This window comes from Meles meles, chromosome 13 (assembly GCF_922984935.1).
Source record: "Meles meles chromosome 13, mMelMel3.1 paternal haplotype, whole genome shotgun sequence".
Lineage (NCBI taxonomy): Eukaryota > Metazoa > Chordata > Mammalia > Carnivora > Mustelidae > Meles > Meles meles.
In genome coordinates, this window is record NC_060078.1 from 31,008,738 (window position 1) to 31,032,228 (window position 23,491).

At 56.1% G+C, this 23,491-nt stretch overlaps 2 protein-coding genes across 5 annotated transcripts in view; one reads left to right on the top strand and one right to left on the bottom strand.

Moving 5' to 3' along the window:
• Positions 1 to 4,945, top strand: part of LOC123955299 (core histone macro-H2A.2) — a 45,136-nt gene extending 40,191 nt beyond the window's left edge. Inside the window, exons 7-9 of the mRNA XM_046027188.1 lie at positions 1,582 to 1,671; positions 2,377 to 2,551; positions 4,246 to 4,945. Coding sequence (XP_045883144.1) covers positions 1,582 to 1,671; positions 2,377 to 2,551; positions 4,246 to 4,411 — 431 coding nt within the window. The 3' untranslated portion in view covers positions 4,412 to 4,945. The remainder of the gene's footprint in view (positions 1 to 1,581; positions 1,672 to 2,376; positions 2,552 to 4,245) is intronic.
• Positions 4,946 to 5,029: 84 nt separating this feature from the next.
• AIFM2 (apoptosis inducing factor mitochondria associated 2) lies at positions 5,030 to 21,282 on the bottom strand. Of its 4 annotated transcripts, none has more exons than XM_046027187.1 (10): positions 21,119 to 21,282; positions 13,265 to 13,458; positions 12,784 to 12,899; positions 11,813 to 11,932; positions 10,998 to 11,090; positions 9,456 to 9,564; positions 8,198 to 8,350; positions 6,852 to 7,052; positions 6,532 to 6,706; positions 5,030 to 5,264 (listed from the first exon to the last, which is right to left on the bottom strand). In XM_046027187.1, exons 2-9 carry the CDS (start codon positions 13,440 to 13,442, stop codon positions 6,555 to 6,557), a joined length of 1,122 nt encoding a protein of 373 aa, XP_045883143.1. In that variant the 5' UTR covers positions 13,443 to 13,458; positions 21,119 to 21,282; the 3' UTR covers positions 5,030 to 5,264; positions 6,532 to 6,554. The 4 variants fall into 4 exon arrangements, with proteins under 4 accessions (XP_045883143.1, XP_045883142.1, XP_045883140.1 ...); XM_046027186.1 differs by having other exon boundaries at positions 5,030 to 5,296; positions 21,119 to 21,281; XM_046027184.1 differs by having other exon boundaries at positions 5,030 to 5,318; positions 21,119 to 21,281.
• Between the last annotated feature and the right edge of the window lie 2,209 nt (positions 21,283 to 23,491).

The following is a 23,491-nucleotide window of genomic DNA, read 5'->3' on the forward strand; positions in this document are numbered from 1 at the left end:
CTAATGATGGCACTGAAACCCAAGCACATTTGTGAAGAAATCCCCTCGCCTCCCCAACCCCGGGGGAGAGTGGCTGCTGGAAAGACATGGTCCCCAATATCTTACACGACATCCTATGGCTCTCCAAATACACTTGGGCTTCTCGGTGGGGCATGGGGAAGCCCCCTCACCCAGCTCCCAAGGAAACCCCTCAGCTGAGTATTAACCACCATCATAATAATTCTGAAGAGAGCGCCGAGACTTGCCCCAGACAGCCAGATGACCCAATACACCAGAAGCTGAAAGCACGTTGGGGGAAAGACCTCATCCCGCACCCGGGGGCAGCCCCCATCTCGTGTAGACACGATGCCCGGATGTCAGCTCAGAGGCTTGGGGAGCCCCCAGTGTGCTGACATGGGGTTCCTGCCAGCCAGAAGGGGCATCCTGCCATCTCCTGGGGGTTCCTCTTGGCCTCTGTGGAAGCATGACTCTGAGATACCAAGAATTGTCCTAACATCAAAGAGCCAAGGGATCTCCCATCAGGAAGGTCCTTAGAGTTTAGCCTCTCTAAACTGCCTTTTTCCATTGAAAACCATGGTCTGGTTTGGAGAAAGATCCTTGCGGGCCACCCTGGGCCTGTGTCTGTCCTCTGACCAAGACTTACCACACACAAGTGGTGAGCTGGGAGTAGGGCCCTAGAGCTCTCTCCGCGCACCCCACCCATGCCCCAAGGTTCCTGCTGAGTCATCTGTCACCATGGGCCTGGGACCAGCCTCGGGACCTGGTGACAAGAGGCAGGCTGCAGGGTCTGTGAGAAGGCACTGCCTTCAAATCACCAAGACACTGAATTTGACCAACCCAGCATGGGGACTGAACCCAGACTCCAGAACACTGGAGCCCCAATTTTTTTTAAAGTTCACCTTTACTACAGCGTAGGGAGTAACGTAGGCAATGGTATTGCAAGGGCACCGGACAGTGCCAGGCAGCGGCCCCCGCGGTGGGGAACACAACGTAACGTGTAGACTTGTGCCATCACTGTGTGGCCTGCCTGAAACTCATGTAGCCTCATGTGTCCACTATACTTCCATTTAAAAAATCACCTTTAGGTTTCGTGTCCTGAGGCTGCTTATGACGCCATCACTCCCTCAACGTTCACTTAAAAGAGTTTGCTAGAGGGGCACCCGGTTGGCTCCATCGGCTGAGCATCCGACTCCTGATTTCAGCTCAGGCCAGGATCTCAGGGTTGGGAGAGGGAGCCCCGCACCGGGCTCCGCACTCAGCAAGGCATCTGCTTGAGATTCTCTCTCTCCCTCTCCCTCTGCCCTTTCACCCACTTGCAGGAGAGCGAGCTCTCTCTAAAATACGTAAGTAAAATCTTAAAGAAAAGAAAGAGTTTGCTAGAATCCAAGTCCTATGGGACAAAAGCCAAGACCCCGGCCAGCAGTGACCACTGGCAACCAGGACTCCCACTACGAAGCGTGATTCCTGCTTCTCAGGGTGATGGGTGGGTTTGTCTTCTGGCCCACTGAAACTATGTGACACAGTGTGGCAGATGACTTTGGAAAGGACAACAGCAATGGCTTCCCTTGTTCTCCTCCTCAGGGAAGGCCTTGGAAAAGGCTGGCGGCAAAGAGTTCTTGGAAACTGTGAAGGAGCTTCGCAAATCCCAAGGCCCTTTGGAAGTTGCTGAAGGTGAGTGTGGCCTTGAGCCCGGGTTCCCGGCCCAGCCTCAGCTGCCTCCCCGCCAGCATCACTTGCTTCATGCACAATCGGTGTGCCAAGCAAAACACACCACAGCCAAGATGAGACCCACTTCTGCCCCACTCCCTGGCTCCTGGCCACGTCGCTCCAGTCACCTTCTCCTCCCATCACTGCTCCTACCTTTGACCTCCCTACCCACCCCCCTCCGCCCTGCTTTGAAGGACCCAGGTGATTACATTTAGGGCACCCCCTGATAACCCCAGATAATCCATCCCACAGGTCTTCCCTAACTCACCTCTGCAAAGCCCCTTTCACCATGTAAGGTAACGTCCCCAGGTTCCAGGGATCTGGACGTGCGACATTGGGGTCAGGCCACTCAGCCGTCAGAGATGATGCTGGTGGGTACCTCCTGCTGGGAACCATGATCAGGAGGTCGCCCACCCTAGCGGCCAAGGGGAGCAGTGAGGGCCGCTGATGCATTCCTCTGGAGCTGGTGTCCACTGGCCACGGCAGGCCGGACAGGGCTCCCGCTCTCTGGCAGCCATCCGGTCCCATCAGAGGCACAGAACGGTGCCCAGCCAGCTTCTCTCGCTGCCCCATGCACGCACAGCCAAGAGGCTTCCGTGAGGTCCAGCCTCGGCCCCCGGCTGAAGGGGAAGGTAGGAAATAACCCGCCGTGTTTCTCTCCTGTTCCAGCCGCTGTCAGCCAATCCAGCGGACTTGCAGCCAAATTTGTCATCCACTGTCACATCCCTCAGTGGGGCTCAGACAAATGTGAAGAGCAGCTTGAAGAGACCATCAAAAACTGCCTGTCGGCAGCCGAGGACAAGAAGCTCAAGTCCGTGGCGTTCCCACCGTTCCCCAGCGGCAGGTGAGATGCGTTCCTGCGGGAGGGGGCAGCGGGCGGCCGGGGGAGGCCGGGAGAGGCCTGGGGTCTCCCCTTCCAGCCTGCGGCTCTCCCACAGTCACACCCAGTCTGGCCAATCCAGAAGATACGACCGAGGGCTGCCGGCGCAGCCAAGGGCACCGACCCGGTCATTGGGCCAGAAACCCAGTTTCCAGCCTCTGAAACACAGTGAAAAGGCAGCGCTGGAGAGGAGCCAGAAGCGGAGCTTCTCTGACAGGCTGCCATGGTCAAGGGCCGCATCCCCAGCGGCTACTCCTGTCAGAACACGTTATCAGAAAACCTCAGGCTCCGGGCTCAGCTGGTTAGGCGTCCAACCCTTGATCTCCGCTCAGGCGGTGATCTCAGCGTCGGTCAAGAGTTCAAGCCTCACCTTGGACTCTGCTGGTCAAGGAGCCTCCTTAAAAGAACACCAGGCTCAAATGTCTTGCTATTTGAAGTGTTGCCTGTGGCCGGGCCACGCTGACTCTGCTGTGTTCGAGTGTTAAGAGTGCGGAGTCTCAGACCCCCCTCCACAAAAAACTGCCACCTCAGAGTGCCAGGGGGGCTTGTGTGCTGCCGGGGTGGAGGGGAGGACAGCCTGAGGCTGCGGCCCTCACAGACACGCCCAGAGAAGGGACAGGCTCCCACCAAAGGTCTGCTTTGGGAGTTATAAGTGCTGGTTCTAATTGTCACGGATGCAGCTGAGTGCGAGAGCCGCAGCTGGTAGGGAATGAGGCTGTCTGTCCTCACAGGTGGCCTGTCCTCTCCCGTCACCCTCGCAGTCAAAGCGAGCTATTGCTTCTGTTTTGAACATGCTCTCTCTCACAAGATGCCCCTCTGTAACACGGATAGGATTTACACACCCAAGATGTGTGTAAATGGTGAGGCCTTGCTTCCTGCTGTCATCCCACCCCAGGCTGAGCCAGCAGCACGGGGTCTCCTTAGCCTGGCCCAGGAGCACAGCAGCTGAAGTCTTTGCGCAGCCAGGCCCACATGTCATGATGTTCTGGGCTGGGACTCCACAGGCAAATGAGAATTCCTGTCCGGTGGACTCATCCCGTCCTTGCCCGAGGGGGCTTGGTGGCCAACCCCACACAACTACGATGGCCGTGTCCCCGGAGGCTAATGCCATGGCCCAGCCCGGCGGACAGCCACATCTCTGCTGGGTGCTTGGAGGCCCCCACACTCAGATTACAGCGGCACGTCCGTAGGGGGCCCATGAGAGGAGCGGTGAGCGTACATTTTCCCCTTTCACCAACGACCTGACACCGTACAGCAGTTTCAAGGGCACTCAGAAAAACTAGCTCTGCGTTCTAGAACTCGAGCGATGTCAGTGCTGAGCTGGTCGTGGTTTTAAAGCGCGGCTCGACTGGAGGCAGGGGACATGGATTCCTCTGTCCCTATGACTTGGGCTGAGCCCACCGCACCTGTCCCAGCCAGCATGGCTCCCGTAGAGCGGGGCCTGCCTGCCCCATCCCAGGCTGCCTCTCTGCCTCGGCTCAAAGGAGGTGGTCCATGGCCCTGCTGGCACATAGGGAGACCCCGTGAGACAGAAACCGAAAGGCCTGGTGCCAAGATAAGAAGGCACCGCGCTGCCCCTGGCCCCGGGCTGAGGGCCAAGTTACCCCGTGGGTCCTGGGAACCAAAGTGACATCTGCTCTTCTTTCCCTTCGATGCAGAAACTGCTTCCCCAAACAGATGGCCGCCCAGGTGACCCTCAAAGCCATCTCGGCCCACTTTGATGACTCAAGCTCGTCCTCGCTGAAGAATGTCTACTTCCTGCTCTTTGACAGCGAGAGCATCGGCATCTACGTGCAGGAGATGGCCAAGCTCGACACCAAGTAGCCGCCCCCCGCCCAGCCACACTGGCCCACGGGAATCGGAGGAGGATCCAAGTCACAGGAGAGGGGTTTCTTTTTTAAGAGGAGAGAGGAAGGGTGACGGCAGGGGAGCGGAGTGCAGCGGGTCACGGGGGCTGCCAGAGCGGGGCCTGCCCACGGAACGAGCCCTCTGCCTTTTCTATTCTCGTTTCAAAGAGCCTCCGTCTGTAATCAAGCAGGTCTCCACGAGGGGTTTCTTTCCATGTGTTTCCTTCCTGTTGTTTTAGAACTTTTTTAAAAGACAGACTTCGTTTTAGATTTATAGCATTGACTTTTACACACACACACACACAAAAAAAAATCCTTTCAAAATTCTTAAAACCTTGTTTCTCCTTTTTGCAAGGGAAGAGGGCATAAAAGTGACTTGGGCTTTGTCGGCTGTCTGTGTTCGGGGGCAGAGAGAAGAACATGAGAAAGGCGTCTCACTGGTGCTTTCCTTTTCTGTTTTTAGTGCCCCTCCCCTCCCCCCATGACATCTGTATCTACTCCTAAAAAGATTTTGCTTCAGGCTTTTGTTTTGTTTTATTTTGTTTTTAAAGAAAAAGAAAATGAAAGGAAAAAAAAAAAAAGAAGATCCAGTGTCTTTCTTACAACATAATCTTTTATTGCAACATTTTCCTCAGTTTAGAAAACTGTGTCCCCATGGGTGGACACTTGTAAAATGTTATAAATAGAACAAGGCCTGTCATGCACAGGCTGAGGAGCCCACCCTGCCAGGCCCCAGGGCAGACAGCATGGACTGGTCTGGGCAAGAGGAGCCTGGTTGGCCTTAGTCCACAGGAAGGGAGTCCTAGGTGAAGCCTCGGTGGGCAGCCATTCTACAGGAGAGAGGCACAGGTCTCACATGGACCTAGAGAACAAATGGAAATGACCTGGGCCACAGCCCAGGCAGGGAGGACTGAGAACCCCCATAGGCTGTGTCCTCAGGACTCTGGCCAAGGACCCAGAAGCCACCATCAAAAATGAGCAGGGCCTGCATTTATGCAGATGAAATCAGCAACCACTTCCACTATGGGAATTTAAACTCGGTCTTCCAGAAGAGACTCCCTCCAATGGAAGTCCTCTCCCCAATACAGGAGTCATTTATGTACCTTAACACAGCCAGTGGCAGGCAGGGCCCCCACGAGTGTCACTGCGGTAGCCAGGAAACCAGAAGCACAGAACCCAAGAGGTTCCCACAGGGTCCCCTGCCCCAGCATCAGCAGGAATTTTGTCCCCTACAAAATCCACTGAGATAGTAGCCTAGAAGCACACAGGGACTCACTTGCAAGCCCCACTCTGCTCCCTGAATGTGATCCCAACGGCAGCCCACCCAAGTGTCCCGTTAGCTCAGCTGCCTCTTAACATCTCCAGCGGCTGGCCGGCCAGGCTTCCGTCTCAACCCACTAGCTTTGTGAAGAACTCACTCTCCGTTAGGATGGGCTAAACGGGAGGGCAGTTTATCTAATTCTTTCTTCTTAAATGTAACCTAAGACGTATAATCGGAACTTAGAAAAGGAAATATAGAAAGTTTTGTGAAAATGAAAGACCGTAGGGACTAATAGTTTGAAATTAGGCTCCTAATAACAACCTGGGTATTGCAGAAGGCACGGGCTTCCCCACCCAGGATGCGACGGGAGAGGCTTGGGGTGCGGGCCATGACTACCCAGCTCCCCTTCCATAGCTGGTGTCACCATGCAGTCTCCCCTTCCTTCCCCAACAGACAGGACGCCAGCCACCAGGAGACCCTGCTCTCTCCTACTCCAAGAGCCCTGAGTCCCAACACATGAGCCTGTGTACATACACTCAAGGAGCCTGAGGAAGAGAAGGCCAGCTAAACCCTCCCCAGGACCAAGTGAACCCCTCAGTCAGCACAAAGGCAAGCAAACCTCTCCAAATCCAGAAAGAATCTTCTAGAGGCTGTCTTTTTTCCAATGGCTCACTTGCTCCCTCTCCCAGTTTTGGCTTTCTGTAAGTTGTGTCTGATCAGCACATCCCCGGCATCTCACTCCAGGAAAAGGGCATCTGCCCTTCGGCATTCATCAAGTGGATAGCACTTGGCAAGCAAACTGTCCCCCCGTCTCCCACCCCCAACCCCAGCAGTACCTCATCTCCTGCCCCGCTCCGGCTCAGGGTGGAGACTGCCGCATGGTCTTCCAGCTGGAGGAGACGAACAGGTCCCGGCTCTTGGCCAGCCGAACCATGAGCCGCCCTACGTAGAAGCCACTGATCTGGCCCACACCATCGTTTCTCCCCATGGCCAGGAGGAACGTCAGTGCCCCTGTGGAGCAGACACGGGTGGGTAAACCAGACCCCCACTCACCATCCGTGGGCCTGCAGTTCCTGGAGCCTCCCGTCTGAGGACTGGGAACTGTGTAAGACTTAGGAAGACGGGCGAGTCTCTGAGGTCCGTGCAGCTTCCTTACCTGGCTTGTAGGCCTTAAGGGGCCTCTGTTTCATGGAGTTGACGATATTGGCCACGGCCACGCTGGCATGGAGGCCGGCGTGATAGGCCATCTTGGGCTCCTTCACATCGGCACAGTCGCCGATGGCGTAGACGCGGCTGCAGCCTTCCACCTGGAGATTCTCGTTCACTCGCAGAGCGCCGTTGTCGGCCAGGTGACTCTCTGCCGGGCAAAGGTAACCCGGAAACCCTGTTATGCGGCCACTAGAACACCGAGAAGAGGGCCCTCTGGTGCCAGCTAAGCCCCCCTCCAAAGTCACATACTCGATTTAGTTCTGCCTCAAGGCCCATCTCAGAACTCTTCTTGCAAAGTCAAGGTTACTATTCCAGGATGGAAACTGGTCAGAAAGACAGCACCTGCCGTTTTATACAACCTGTGTGACTCTGTAAATTACCACGACCAACAATGACTCACAATGACTACACAGCAGCTCAGCCAAGTCTTGAATTTCCCCTTGAACATGGACCAGACTTTTTAAGTAACTGTGGGACTCTAGTCAATGATAAACTTTTCTTTTTAAGGGACCTAAAAGAATTACTTTTGAAAATATGACATTAAGACAAATGGGTGTAAAATATTGGGATCTCTGTCCATTAGGCGCTCAATCCTGTCCCCCACACGTGGCCCGGACCAGTTTCCTTCTTCTGGGACTAGCCAGTTCTTTCCCGTAGTACGGACCTCCCTGTCCAGGAAGGGTGCTATGAAGTAAATGGGAGCAGCCTGGGGAAACGGCAATCCTGGAGCCCGAGGAAGAGTCACAGAGTCTCCAGCTCACACATGATGGCCAGGACTCCACCTCCCCCAGCTTCCAGTTAGCTGGGGAGTTCACTGCTGAGCCTGAGGCCACATTATTTCCTCTACTCCCCAAAATGTCATTCCACATTTGGATCAGGTTCTGGGGAGAACAGCACACCTGTGAATAAATAGTCAAAGGCCTGACCCAGGAATTCCCTCCCCTCCATGTTCACAAAAAATCAAAGGGTGGGTCTTTCCTTCGCCCTGAAACCTGTTCCCCGCTCTCACCACCAGGGGGCGGGCTCTGATTTTGAAAGACTGGTCACTTTGGTCACTTTGGTCACTTTGGCCACCTTGGCCTAAGTCACGGCCATAGTGGAGGAAGGCACTGGGAGAGTGGACCCAAGCCTGAATTTAAAGTTTGATGTCACCATTCAGAAGAGACCGGAGCTGTTGGGATGGAGGGGAAGGGAGGCAGGGCGACACTGATGCCCTGGGGAGAGGCCTGCAGGGCCTGCCGTGGCCGGACAGTGGGGCGATGGCCCAGGCAGTGGGCCGCGGCTCCTGCTTACCAAATGCACTGTGGTAGGCCGAGCTGTTGATCTTAGTACCGTTGCAGACGATCACCAAGTTGGTGGCCACCTCTGTGCCTTTGTCCGTGCGCACCTGGATGCACTCCCGATACTCGTTCAGAGGCAAATGCTCCAGGTTGCTCACGCGCTCACCTGTCAAGTGGGATCCGTGAGCCAGAGGCCGGCAGGGGTGGGCACGGCCTCAAAGCTGGGGCCCACCTAAGAGATCCTTCGGCTCCCACCTTCCTGCAAGTCCCTCTGCCAGTCCACCCTGCTGCCCCCAAGAAGCACAAGGTGGACATCCGGCCACCCCAGAGGATCCAAAGGCAGGAAGTTCCCAAAAGCAGTGTGGGAAAGTGAGGCTGTATTTCCCAAGAAGTTCTGCGAAAAGCTGTTGGAGGAAGACCTCAACCACGCCTCCCAGAACGTCAGCCAGCCATACCATCCTCACCAGGCAGGGAGGCGCTCTTGGTGCACCATGGACTAAGGTGTGAGCAAGAAAAGTCCAGAAGAGGGACACCTGGGTGGCTCAGTCGGTAAGCCGCTGCCTTCGGCTCAGGTCATGATCCCAGAATCCTGGGATCAAGTCCCACATCGGGCTCCTTCCTCAGCAGGGAACCTGCTTCTCTCTCTGCCTCTGCCTGCCACGGCCTGCTCATGCTCTCCCTCTCTTTCTCTCTCTCTCTGACAAATAAATAAAATCTTTAAAACAAAAAAAGGGGTGGGGGGGAAGAAGAGAAAAGTCCAGAAGCTCGCCTACTCTACACTGCCTCAGAGGAAAGGTGGTCACACTAGTGGACAGCCCAGCGCAAGGAGACCAGGAGCTGGGAGGGGTCTGCCCAGAGCAGAAATGTCACCCCTCCCTGCAGAACGCGCAGAGGCTGAGCCCGTGACGTGCGCCAGTCACCGTGCCAGGGTCAGGGTCCCAGTCTCTAAACAAGCTGTGTGGTGCTCTCCCCTCCTCCTGCTCTCAACAAAGCTCACACTCCTCACCACCCTCTGAATATAAACCAAAGAAAAACACACGCAAAAACAAAACATTGTGCCACAGGGACACCATAATTCAGGTCAAATCCTGGAGAAGCCAGGCCAGGGGTCCAGGAGTCCCATGAGCACCGGGGCCTCTGCCAGGTCCGCGGGCAGACACAGCCCACAGCAGGCCAGCAAGGCTCAAATGCCTGACCCTAGGACCCAGGGGGCCATGGAGCTGGGGTGGTGGGCGGGGCAGGGGGCGAGCAGGAGGGGGGCTCGCACATACTCAGCAGCAGCTGGACGCCTTTCTGCAGCAGGATCTCCTTCACTTCCTGCCGCACACAGGGCAGGAGCTCCTTGTCGGCAAGGGCCACCTGGGCGTGGATGAGAGTGACCTGGACAGGCGACCACGGGGCGGAGAAGGAGCGGCTGAATCTCAGGCTCACAGGAAGAGGCTTACCAACATCCACGTCAGCCTGTCTCCCTCCCCACCTCCGCACCTGCAGAGTGGGCAACTGCCCGAGGCTGGAACCAGGGAAGGCGGCTGGGCCAGAGCCCACATCCAGTCTGAGACTCTTCCAGAAGGCACCAGGGCTCCACTCCCCACCCCCACCCACCCAGAGCCACGGGGGAAATTATTTACAGTCTACGTGTAAGCCATGGACACCGTGGCTGTCAGGCGGGCCGACATTTACATTACAGCCAGGCCGGACGCCAGCCCTTCCAGGTGCGGCTACTCGCTGCGGGCCAGCCTGCGGAGGCGGGGGCAGCCTGGGTCCGTGCTCGAAGCTCAGGCTTTAAAGCCAGACGGCCTGAGTGGAAGCCTCGTCTCAGACGCTCACTCGGACGCCTCCCGGAGAGTCCATCAAACAGGGATCCAGGCCCACCCTTGGGAAACTGTGACGATGGGCTGAGAAACCGTGCGGTAAGCACGTAATTCAGTTCGCACTGAGTCCTGAATATAGGGGTGGGTATGTTCCTTGTATCCTCCCCCTGCCAAGTGACAACTACTTCAGCCTTGTCTTTAACCCATAAATCAAAATTAAAACCCTTTTACATCAGTCACTCATAATAAGGTCCAATAATTTGTCAGAGAACAGCTATATAATCCAATTAGCCCATATGATCTTTTCAAAACCAACCTGCCTCTCCCTGGGGAGGAAGCAGCAGCCACGTGCCTCGGAGAAGCCGGGCTGGCGTCAGCCGAGCAAAGCTCTTGCCTCAAGGACCCGTAATGACCGCTCATCACTGGGCCCTGAGCTGAGCCTCTACATCCTGTGGTCTTCCTCTCCAGGGTTCCAGGTAGGTCCTCCTGGCCCCACCCCCCCATCATTTTAAAGGGCCCTCCTGCCAGGGGCGCTGGCCACTCCTTCCCCAGCACGGGCGGTGAGGGGGCGGCATGGCAGGGACCGTGCGGCTACTCAGGGCAAAGGCTTTCGTCCCTTGAAGACCAGTTGCTGCTTGCCCCAGACAAAACGCCACCCGCGGGTGTCTCTGAGCAGGCCAGCTGCCACCAAAGAGAGGGAACCAAAGTCTACATTTATGTCTCAAGAGGCTGAACACAGCAGGGGACACGAGAGCTCACCGTCTGTAAGGTAGCCCTGCTAGGCTCACTGGCCCTGGCTGGACTGGCTCACAGGCCCCCTCCCTGAAGGAGGACACGCCCTGGCTCCCCAGGACGCACTGCCGGCAGAACAGGACATCAGGGGACACCCCACTGCAGAGAGCGGGGCCCCGGGTCGTGGAGTGCCACGGCCCAGGCCCCGAGCCAGTCCCCCGGCTCCTTGCACGCCATGCAGAGAGCCCAAAGCCAAGGCTGCGTGCCCACCTCTTTCTCAGGGAATTCGGTTTTAACCTCGGCTGCCATCTCCACTCCGGCAGAGCCGCCTCCCACCACCACCACCGACTGGGAGCGCTGGACCTGGAGGGGAAGGAAGCAGGAAATGCGCCCTCAGACCCAGCCTGCCCAGGGGCTCGGCCAGGCTGGGGGCTCCCAGACCAAAGAAGAGTCCAAATTTGGGGTCCAAACATGCTTCCTCGGACCCAGGTCGTGGGCGTCTCCCCGCATGGTTCTTGCTTGGCCCCACGAGGAAGGCAGCACCCCCCACCCACCATCCAGGGGACCACGACCCAGGTCTGTCTGAGCTCACAGCCGGGACCCTAACCTCCACATCCACATCTGTTCATGATGGGCCAAGAGAGGCTCCCCAGGCATCTAAGAAGTGTGGCAGGGAGGGAGGACCCGGCCACAGTCACACAGTCGCACTCGCCTTGGGATCCTTCTGTGGGCAACTGTCCCTCGTCTTTCAGCCAGGCCAGACCCTGCCCACCCCTCAGGGAAAACCGCCTGAGGTCACGGACCCACACCTGCTCTGTAAAATACAAAGCCTTGTGCAAACGGGACCCCGAGGGAGACATGGCAGGGATACACCAGCCACTACATGAGGTCGTAGGTGCTCCTCTCCCAACGACGGTGAGGGACAAAGGTCTCTGCCAGGGAGTCTGGGATCTTCCCACTAACTCTCTATCTTCACGGCTGCACCCGAGGACTCTTTGCTGCCGCCCCATGCATCCCCACAGTGGTTCCCCTCCCCCAGGGCCCCGCCTGACCTCAAGGCCCCGCCTGGCCCACAGGTAGCTCACCTGCTTCACCATGTCCTCGTAGGCCTGGATAGCAGCCTCCCGGCTGGAAACCTTGTTAAACTTGCCTGGAAAGAGCCCGGTGCTGCCAGTGGCCAGGATAAGATGTGAGAAGGGCAGGGCCTGGGGGGAGGGGAGTGGAGAAAGGAGGTGAGAGCAGGCCCGGGCTTCTGCCCGTGATTGGGCCCACCGGGCAAGGAGCACCAGGTGGGAGAGGCCTGAAAGGAGCGAAACCATCACACTGAGCAGGCCAAGGGGAAGCCCTAGAACCCGGCCAATACCGAAGGGAGCAGCCATGCGTCCTGCCAGGAATAAATTCAAGGAAGACTGATTTGCACGAAGTCACCGAGGACAGAAATTGTGCCCCTAGGGCCAGGCTGGAGGTGGCCCTTCCCACAACATACGGCAGCTCCCCCATGGCCCCCCGTCACTGCAGGGCCACACCAGGCTCCGGGCTCTTCCCGGGGCTGGGGAATGCAGGGATGAGTGACGGCCTCCCAATCTGGGGGATGTGGGATCACGTGTCCACCTGCCCTTTGATCCCACATAGCCAGGACAGCCCCACAGGCGGGCCAAGCCAGGACCTGGTCTGGGAGGCCAGCTTTCAGTGTAGAGTCTGGATGAAACTACCTGGGTTCATATGCTGGCCAAGTGTCTTACCAGCTGTGGGATCTTGGGCCACTTACCCTCTCTGTAAAGAGAAGCTACACCACCTCCCCACGGAGTCATGGTGGGCAAGAAATGAGACCACGTACAGCTTAAGACAGTGCCAGGCATACAGGAATGGCTCGGGGAAAGTCTGTTGGGGCCAGGCCTTCGCTTATGAGGAATTTGCTACCCGGCTGGCACCATGTAGGGGCCATCGAGGCCTCTCCAGCCTTGAGACCACCCGGGTCCCCTCCCAGAGGCAGCTGCGGAGCCCTGGGGACCCCCTGAAGCCAGCAGAGGGTCAGGTCGGCCCCCACCGTGCTCACCTCGCCGTCCTCGAGCAGCACTGTCTGATTCTGCAGGTCTATCTCCACCACCAGCCCCTGCCGGAAGTTCTCCTTGAAGGTCACAGAGTAGGAGATGAATGTCTTTTTGGCAAACCCTGGGGAAGGGGCACAGAGGAGGTCAGAGAGTGAAACTGGGCTGCCCGTGGGAAGCCAGAAGCACTCAAAACCTTTCCTGAGGAGTGTCCTTGGCCAAAGAGCTGAGCCGGTGGTATTTGGGGCACCCTCCCCCGCCCCCCGCCGGCGACAGCCGCCTGGGCCTCACTGGGTCCTCAGGAAAGCTGCAGCTCCTACTTCTACAGCCTTGACATGGTAGCTGCTTAAGGCCAGGGACCTCAAGAATCTCCAGAATTTCTCTAAAGGTGGAATTTAGGCCTTGCCCTAAGTGGCAAAAACCACCCCCAAACCCACAGTGGTGACAAGACCACTCTGACAAAGAAAGCCCCAGAAAAGGGTCCATTACCACTTTCCACGGAGGCCCGGAGGGCTGCCACGTTGTGGTGGAAGGAGTCCTTCATGTCCACCAGCACGAAGGGGATGTTCAGAGCCTGCAGCTGGCTGGCAGCAGCCATCCCACCAAAGCCCCCACCCACGATCACCACACGCACGGCTCCCATGTCCACGGACACCTGGGAACCCATCTCCAACCAGGCACTGCTGGGATAGGAGGAGAGACCACATCAGAGTCAGGGGGCTCAAAGGCTGGGGGAGGGGGGGCACAGCGAGAGAGGTCTCAAATGCCAAGACTTGATCTTTTAATTTGTTCCTTATTTTTATTTTTTGTAAACTCTACACCCAACTTGGGGCTTGAACCTACAACCCCAAGACCAGGAGTCACCTGCTCTACTGACTGAACCAGCCCGGTGCCCCATGACTTGATCTTTTAAAATTATATAACTGTCTATTAACAAAATTCCAATTTTGTAACATGTGGATTAAATTCTAAAGGAACAGGTGTACTCTAATTCCGTCCCATTCCCCACCGCCAGTCCCCTTCTCGGCGGCATCCGCAATTACCGAGTGCCCACGAATCCCTCCAGAGATGCTCTACACACCTACAATATTCCTTTTTGCACACATTAAACAAATCGTTGTGTACTTGTTTTGCCCTTATAAAGGCAGGGCTTACAGACCTCATGGGGCCAGGTGGGTGAGGCCGATGAGGGCAGACGCAGAGTAACAAGAGGGAACTGGCAGGCACGGTAAGGAAACTGACCACACTTCTCTAAGTGCCGCACTGGGCTGACGCCAGACCCTGCCCTGCTCACAGGCCACCACCTTGAGACCCAAGTCGAAGGAGATCAATTAGCAGGTTATGCCCATCAACCCACAAAACAGGATGTGGTACGATGATGGTCAGGACAGGAGGGTGGCGAAAAGCGGCCTGCAGCGGGCAGGTCACTCCCCTGAGCGTTCCTGGGACAGCGGGTGTGCACCAAGACGGCTGGCCGAGCCACATCCCCCAGGAGAGGAGACAGGAGGCGACGTCTGCGGTAAGAAAGAGGGTAGGGACACGCGCTGACCATGGAGGCTCCGGTCAGAGGGCGTGGGGTACAGGGTCCTACCTGATGCCCATGACAGGGGAGCAGTCACCCGTGAAAGCATCTGCAGAGGGCAGAAGCCAAGATCTGCAGGCCAAGGGTGCCCCAGGCTCACACTCACAAAGGCACTGAGGGCAGCCTGACCAGTTTCTGGCAAACTGAGAACCAACTCTGGTTGAACCCCTAAGGAGTGAAAGTTCAAGGACCATTGCCTGGCACCGAATTGGACACTGGAGGACATCGGAGGCAGAGGACAGCACTGGGCTGTAGACACTGTAGACAGTAGACACTGAACCGCCAAGCCCAAACTAAAGAGACAGTAGCAGTTTGCCGGGGCTCAGCCTCCTGAGGGCCTGGGTCATCCAGGTGTGTTCCAGACTCTGCCTCCAGGGAGGGCGGAGGGGCCGGCCTGGGGCTGCAGTGAGGGGCCCTGTCCCCAGCCCAGCTTAGCCCCAGAGAAGGGCAATCGTGGTACAGGCCTCAGGGCTCGCTAGGGTGAGGAGCGCAGCTGTCTGAGGGGCTGAGATCCTCCCCTGTGGGGAGGGGACAGCTCAAGGGCAACTGGCCATCAAACCTCCTCCCCACCTGTGCCAGGCTCCACTGAGAGGCAGGGATTGCTCTCCGCTGGAGAGCAATGCTAAGGAAAGAAACAAAATCTCCCCTGCACAGAAAGCAGCAAGAGGGGGCGCCTGCGTGGCTCAGTCGGTGAAGCGTCTGCCTTTGGCTCAGATCATGATCCTGGGGTCTTGGGATGGAGCCCTACATTGGGCTCCCTGCTCAGCCTGGGAGCCTACTTCTCCCTCTTCCTCTGCCTGTTGCTCCCCCTGCTTATGAGTGTGTGGCTCTCTCAGTCCAATAAATAAATAAAATCTTAAAAAGAAGCAGCAGCAGAAAGCAGCAAGAGATGTCAACAGATGCTATGAGCTTCAGGGAGGGGAAGTTCAAGGCTGTGGGGGGTGGGATGTGGAGAGGGGGAAGGCAAGGAAATAAGAAATTGAACTTAAACATTTTTTAAAATTTTTTTAAAGATTTTATTTATTCATCTGACTGAGACAGACAGATCACAAGTAGGCAGAAAGGCAGACAGAGAGAGGGGGAAGCAGGCTCCCCACAGGCATAGAGCCCAGTGTGGGGCTTGATCCCAGGACCGCGAGATCATGACCTGAATCGAAGGCAGAAGCTTAACCCACTGAGCCACCCAGGCACCCCAACATTTTTTTTTAAATATTTTATTTATTTATTTATTTGACAGAGAACAAGAGAGAGAAAGAAAACAACGGAGAGAAAAGAGAGGGAGAGAGCAGAGAGGGAGAGGGATAAGCAGACCCCTTGCTGAGCAGGGAGACCACCTTGGGGCTCAATCCCAGGACTCCGGGATTATGACCGGAGCCAAAGGCAGACACTTAACCAACTGAGCCACCCAGGCACCCCAGAAATTGAAATCAACTTTGAAGGTCAACCTTGAAGGACAGACAGCAAGCTGCCTGGAGGCTCAATGCGGAAGCGTGTTCCAGGTCATCTGGGACCCTCTCAGGTAGCACTACAGGGAAGGGGAAGGCCACTATTCTGTTTTGCATCATCTGTGTGGTCTGGGACAAAGTCCCTCCCCTCTCTGGGCCCCCATTTATCCCCTGTAATGAGAGGGGATGCCCTGAGATAGCCTTGCATACCTAAGTTTCCAGGACATGGTGACCCCCCCCCAAGATGGTACCCAGACCTTCCCACACTTAGAGAGGCAGCTTATAGACCTCCAGGCACTGTTCTCATTGGTATTCAAATGCCTGCTGCTTCCTTTCTCCCCTGGGGGAGAGAGAACCTGGGCATGGGGGAGGGGGATTTGGCACAGGAAATTAGAAGAGATTTAACTCTGTTTCTCCTTGGCTAAATGGTCCCCAATGCACTGAGGCACTGTACATTCCACCCATTTTACAGATGAGAAAACTGAGTCCTCAGCAGCGCCATGACCAAGACAAGTCTCCAGCAGGCTGTGCCATTTTCACTGCTCCAGGCCTTCAAAAAGGTCATCCAGAGCTGGTCCCCTGAGTGTTCATCAGGCTGAATCTGCCAACTGGGACAGAATGAGAATATTTCCTGGGGCGGGGACCCAAGAGAGCCCAGGGACCCAGCCAGAGGTCAGGAGAGGATCCCAGGAGCTGAGCAGAGCCTGTGAATGCGGAGGCTAAGGAAGAGATGCATCACCAGCCCCCTCCAACACAGCCCCCTCCGTGCCAGCCTGCTCTGAAAGGAGGTTGGGGAGAACCCAGAGAACTCGGTTTCCAAGTTGGCTGGACACGGGCACTAGAGACGATACACAGCGCGTTGGGGAGATGGGGTCCAGCATGGGTCAGGTCACACCAGACCACCTAGGACAGCTCAAAGAAGATCCTTGAAAAACAGTGGGGCAAGGGGCCTTCACCACCAAAGGCAAAGCTTAGCTCACAAAGTCCAGGGGCAAGAAGGGAGGGGGTAGAAGTTCGGGGAACAAGGTGGGGAGGCCAGGAGGGCAGGTGACAGGTCCCAACAGACACACGTTACGCTGCCAGGGCCATTCTCGAGCCTAGGCTGTAAGCACCCAGGGAGGAAAGCCCAGGGACCCCAGCCTAGGCCTGATGGACAGTGGGTTGGCCAAAGGACTTGAATCCCTGCTCCCTCAGCCCCCAAGGGTCATCAGCTGGCTTCCCCAAAGGGCTAACCTTGGCCTAGATAACCCCTCCGTGAAAGTAGTCTGCTTCTCCAGACTCCCAGTGGAGGGCCTGGGGCTTGAGGGCAGAGCCAGGCCCTCCAGGGGCTGCCGTAGCTAGGCCAGGGGAGGGGAAGGGCTTTTACACTCCAGGCTGCCTGAGGCCTCTCCTGGGATCTGTCCCTCTCCCCTACTGGCCTCTGGCACCCCCCCTTGGGAGATGGGGGCTGGCAGCTCTCCAGCCCATTCCGCCCTTCCTCCTCAGCAGCCTCCCCTGCCCAAGGCTCTAGGACACACCAACGCTCCCTTGGCATTTCCAGTGCCAAGTCATGCCTGGCCCTGAGGACAGTTAGACTCTGCGAGGCCACAACTACTCGGGGGACACCGAGTCCATGGGCTTAAGCCACAGACCTGCGTTCCAGCTACACACCCTAAAGGCGGTCAAAAAGCACGTGGGCCACGGATGACATTGAGTCCCACGCTCCAAGCTAACAGTAGTGCCGTTGGAACAGCCTCGATCAGCGGTTTCAGCCAATCGAAACCTCCGTACGTGGCAGACCACTCTATTACACACCCCCACAATGGAATATCCTGGAGCCGTCCGTTTTCAGAATGGGTGATTTTTTTACATGAAAATTTTGTCCATGACAACGCCGCACCCATAGAACATACGAGGCCAACCGTGAACCCCGATGTAAACTACGGTCTTCGGGTGACTCCGTCCTCGGAGGTTCATCATCGGTAACAACTACGCCACCCTGATGAGTGAGGCTACCGGTGGGAGAAGCTGGGGCTGTGTGGGGGCAGGGGGCACCCAGGAAATCGCGGTGCCCTCCCCTCTGCTTTGCTGTGAACCTAAAACCACTCTAAAAGCATCAAGTCGGGGGGGGGGGTGGGTTGTCTACGGAAAAAGTCTAGTAACAGCAATGTAAGCCTCATCCCACTAGGGGCACCTGGGTGGCTCAGTCGGTTAAGCATCTGCCTTCTCCTCAGGTCATGATCCCGGAGTCCCAGGATCGAGCCCCACACCGAACTCCCTGCTTGAGGGGGAATCGGCTTCTCCCTCTCCCTCTGCATCTCCCACTGTTCATACGCTCTTCCTCAAATAAATAAAGAAAATCTTAAAAAAAAAAAAAAGCCTAACCCGCTGTGCACAGACACGTGATGACTCCACTGGCTAGCATTCATTGTGTTTTTATCTGTACCTCTGTACCCAGCAGCTGTGGATTTCTGTCCCCATCCTGGAAACCAGTTTAATAATTTGTCCAAGTTCAACCCTCAACACTCTGACTGGAACTGAGTTCCAAACCAAAACGCTAATAGAGGTCACTAAGTGATATTTTTACTTGCCTCTTTGAGCCTTTTTCTTTTCTTTCTTTCTTTTTTTTTTTTTTTTTTTTGTATTGCTTGAAAATTTTTAACTGAATATGTCATTTTGGTAGAAATAATAAAGGTTTAAAAACAGGGCAGGCCTCTTACCATCTATTTTTATAAATTGAGATACTCCTATATTCCACTCGTTTAAAGTGCACAGTTCAGCAGTTTCTAGTACACTCATAAAGGTGTGCAACCATCTCCACAATATAATCCCAGAACATGTTCCTCACTCCCCAAAATAACCTCTTATCCACTAGCAGTAACTCCCCATGCCCTCCTCCCTCCAGCCGCTGGCAACCGCTCATCTTTCTGTCCCTATAGGTTCACCTGCTCCCTGCCTTTTGTGTCTGGCTTCCTTCCCTCACCATAACGTTTCCAAGAGTCATCCGAACTGCAGCATATTATGAGGATTCTTTCCTTCTTGTGGATAACATTCCACCATATGGAGATGCCACATTTTGTTTCGTTTTGCTTTTTAAGAGTTATTTATTTATTTGACAGAGAGAGACACAGCGAGAAGGGAACACAAGCAGGGGGGTGGGAGAGGGAGAAGCAGGCTTCCCACGGAGCAGGGAGCCTGATGCGGGGCTTGATCCCAGGACCCTGGGACAGTGACCTGAGCTGAAAGCAGACACTTAAGGACTGAGCCACCCAGGAACACCCCCCCATTTTTTTTCTCCATCGGTCAGTTGAGGGACATGGGGTTGTCCCCACTTTTGTCTGCTATGAATAGTGCTGCTGTCAACATTTGTGTCCAAGTTTTTGTGCAGACATTTATTTCCAGTTCTCTTGAGTATATACACACCCAGCGTGGGATTGCTAGGGTGTCTGGTAGAGTTTGGTAACTCTAGATTTAAACTCTTTCAGGAACTGCCAGACCCACCATCCGGTTTTGAACCAAACATCAAGCCGAGGGGGAGAGTGACCCCGGAGAATCAACTACATCAGTCTAGACTTGGGAGTTAGCATACAGACAGGTCCAAGAAGAGAACAAACCCTAACAGTCCACAACTCCTATGGAATTTTACCTTTGCCAACCCCTCCAATACACACACACACACACACACACACACACACAAACACAATATCTGGTTTACGCTTGTATTTTCTCGGTAAGTCCTCTTTTCTCTGCCAAGAACACCAGCCTGACTCCAGGAGGATTCTTCTCCAGTCATGCAAACAAGAGTCCGCTAGGAACCTACTGAGAAGCGAGGAAGTTACATTTATGCCAAAGCTGCTCAAAGGTCCTGCCTCAGAAGACAGGAGAGCCATGCGGGCTCTGACCAAAGCGAGGACACGACCCCAGCATTGCTTCGCAGAGATTACAAATAAAACACACAGTTTTCTGAGTCATCCCTGTTACCCCAAGGGTAGATTTCCACAGCCATGCTTCCAAGTGGCCATCTGGATGAGGGGGGCGCTGGAGTGTGGCTCACCCCGCGTGCCCCCCACCCAGGCAGCCGCCCTCTCGGTCAGGGAAGAGGGGGACAGGCTGAGAGTTGGCATTTTATGGCCAGCCCCCCAGGGGATGCACACTGAATCTAACCCAAAAGAGAGGGACTTCTGAAAGAAGGGAAAGTCTGAAGGGGGAGCTGTCCTGTCAGGCCCCAGGAGAGGGCAGCTCTGGGCAGACAGGCTCATTCAGGCAGCACATACATACTCATAGGGAAAACCAAGGCCAGGAAACTTGGACAGCCTTCTGGGGGCAAGTCACTTTGTGGTTCCCTCAACACCCAGACCGACAGTCTGCTCCCCGCCTGTCTGGACCCCGGCTTCCTCATTTCAGGGCCGAAGACCCGCTGGTGCCCAGCTCCACCCAGTAACCCCTCTGTAGCCCTGAACGAAACCAGGCCCAGGTCTCCTCCCCTGGCGTGGAAGCCCTCCAGACGCTGGCTTCGGCCCAGTGCTCCTTGGAGGGGCTCCTCTCTAGGCACAGGGTGACAACAAGGGGGTCTGAGAGTTTGGGGTGCTAGTGTGGTCAGGCACACTTACACACACCAACCTGAGCAGGCCTCCCTGATATTTTACATATTTACCTGTTTCATCTGCTGGCCTTTGAACGCAGGGTACAGCTAGCTGCCACACCTGAAAGGCCCATCCCCAACTGACCCTCTGCCCTGCGCGGGTCCCTCTTCGGGATCCTCAGCTCCCTAGGGCCTCTCCCATCCCCACCCTGACAGAGGGGCTCTTCCTGCAGCGGAAAGGCGGGTGTGTTTACTGGGTGGGATGGGGAGGAAATCGCCCCGCATCACACACTAGTAGCAGCTCCGGGGGAATTTCAGGCTTCCTGGCCTTCCAGCCGCACCAGAGTTAGTTCAGGACCAATGGCCTTTGTCCCCGCGGAACCTGGGCTGCACAGGGAGAGAAGCGGACCTCCTAGCGCACGCCGAAGTCGGTCTGCACTCGGTTAAGCCCAAGTATTGCCTCCCTAGAGACGGAGGCTTTCCTCCTGCCTGATAACACTGCTTTCCACCCAGGTTGACTCTCGAGCCTTCCCGGGGGGCCGGGGGAGCGTGAGGGAGGGGCCACCCGTCTTCCCCGGGAAGACTTCGCGGAAGTTTCGAGGGGCCGAAGTTTCGAGGAGTCGAGTTTGCCCTACTCTCCCTGGGACTAAGCCTCCCAATTTTCGTGTGCTGGGAAAACTGGGGTGAGCAGGCCTGGGCCCGGTTACCCCGCACGATCGCCCTCCCCACCAGGGCCCCAAAGCCGCGGCACCGACCTCCAACGCCGTCCGCCAGGTCTTCCAGGCCCCGCGAGCCCCCTCCAGGCGTGTGTGGGGCCCAGCGGGCTAGGGGACGCGGGGCCCCGAGAGCCCGCCCCGCGCGCCACCCCGCCGGACCACCCCGTCCCCACCCCCGCCCCCGCCCCGGCCGCTCCTGTGTAGCGGAGCGCTCCGGGCTCCTCCCGCCGGGCGTGGGCGTGGCTGGGCACGCGCCTGCCCTCACGCCGGGACCGCCCCCAGGACCGCCCTCAGAGTGCGCGGGGACACTACAGCCTCCCCGGAACTGGCGGAGCCACCCCGGCGGCGGATCACCAGCCTCCGGCTGCACCGTTGTAAATCCCAATCCCGGAGACCGCGCACGGGGCATCCTGTAAACCCGCACCCGCTGTAAACCCGGGGCGGGGGTGGGGGGAGGGACAGGGCGGAGACCCAAACAGGCATGGTGTCCACCCTCCGCTGAGCTGACAGTCCGGGGTAAACACGCAAAACCTGTATCGCTAACCGCAGTACCAAAGACGGGCAAAGGAAGCGTCCCAAGGCCTCTCTCCAAGGATGAGCGTGCAAAGACCCAGAGGCAGGACACAGAACTGAGGGGGCTGCTGCAGAGGCCGCCACGGGACAGAGTGACCCCACGTGGACAGGGTGCGCAGCACCGCCCCCCCCCCCCCCCCAGGCCCCGGTGGAGATTGGCTGTGTCATCCCAGGGCGGTGGGATGCCACTGTGTGGCTTTAGGCAGAAGAGTGACAGATCTGACTTATGTCTGTAGGGAAAGAATAGGGGAGTGGCAGGGATGCCTGAAATTGGGGAACTAGTTAGGAGGGCAGTCCTGGAGACCAAGGAGCTTGACTGGGACCCGGAGAGAAACAGACCAGCCCAAGCTCTAACCTGGAGATAGGATGTAGCCAGTTTGGTGATCGATGAACCATCTTCCTCTATTTAATACAAATATTAGCACCTACCCTACGAGTTGTGGAACAGATCCAATGAGATCATCACTGTGAAGTGTTTAGCTGGGCGCCTGGCTCACAGCAACAACACACACACAGCAGCCATTTCTTATAGGTGTTTTATGCAGGCAGACAGTCTGCCCAAGGCTACACAGTATGTTGGCAACATCTGGGCTCCCAGGCCAGTGCTCTTTCTGATACTGCCCTCCATCTTCCTGGTATTCAGAAATATTCACATTAGTAGTCTGAACTGTTCTGTGCCTTTTCCAAAAGCTCTGAGCAAGGACCTTGTATCCTCTGGTACCCCTGGTATAAGGAGGGTTGTTATTGATGCCACCTAGAAGACGTTGGTGCCTAGAACCATCCCGAGCTGGAGAGAAGCTGGTGTCCTCCCGTGAGGGCCCTACACACATTATTAGCCCACACAGCCCAGGCTGTGTGCTGCCCCTCCCGCTTTTGCTTCTTTGGACTCCTTGCCTCTCTCCTATCCCTGCTGGCACCCTGCCCCCTGAATTTGGGCTGAAGAAGGAGATTCAGTCAGAGGTACGGGAATCTCTACCTCCTTCTCTCAGCCCTTGGGGCCACAGAAAAGCAACCACACAGAGGGCTCCTTGTCCGGCCTGTCCTGATGCTGGCCTTCGAGGAACCATACGAGAGCCACGGCATGGATGCCCCAAGCCTTGCACTTGTCCTAGACTTTGCAAACTTCCAAATAGCTTTTAATCTCCTCTTTTGCCTCCTGACACCCCTTGAGAAAAGTAGGGCTGAGATTTAAACTCTGATGCTAAGGAGGACAACAAGCACATTTGACCTGCTTTTGGGGGACAGAGACCTTGCTTTGCTGGACTGTGGATCCCTGGCATCTGGCATTGCTCCCACACAATCAAAAAATGAATGTTTTTTTTTTTAATTAAGGGATAAGTCACATACCATAAAATTCCCCCTTTTAAGTATACAATTCAGTGGTGTTACACTGTGCAAAATTCACCACTGCCTAATTCCAGGGCATTTCGTCATTCCAAAAAAAAAAAAAAAAAAACCCATATGCAATTCCCCAGGCCATTCACCCCACACCACTCCTCTCCTCCTACCCAACAGGGCCCAGAGCCATGAAACTGAAAATCAGGGCTCCCTGCCTAACAGAAGACTTTTGTCTTTGAATTTGCAAGGGTCAGAGTCAGTTAGGAAGGTACGGGTTTGAATGCTGGAAACCCTGGCAGTCTTATGGAACTTTAATGATTAGTAGGAAGGGCGGGCAGATTGTTTAGCATCCCAGAACCTAAGAGAAGGCCATGATGAGCCCATATTTCCTGACAGGTAACAGGTGGCTTTACTGCCAGGTCCCAGGGCTGGGAGGAGCTCCAAGGTCCTGGGGTCAATTCAGGGACCAGGTGAAAGAGAGGCAGGACCCCTACTTGAGGA

What these genes read in the sequence shown, in the direction of transcription:
- AIFM2 (XM_046027187.1), bottom strand. Translation starts at nt 13,442, where the DNA reads ATGGGTTCCCAGGTGTCCGTGGACATGGGAGCCGTGCGTGTGGTGATC. An exon ending in ACGAGGACATGGTGAAGCAG is followed by an intron (nt 11,091 to 11,812) that starts GTGAGCTACCTG and finishes CTTCCCCTCCAG; the next exon opens with GTCCAGCGCTCCCAGTCGGT. An exon ending in AGGCGTCCAGCTGCTGCTGA is followed by an intron (nt 8,351 to 9,455) that starts GTATGTGCGAGC and finishes CCCACTTGACAG; the next exon opens with GTGAGCGCGTGAGCAACCTG.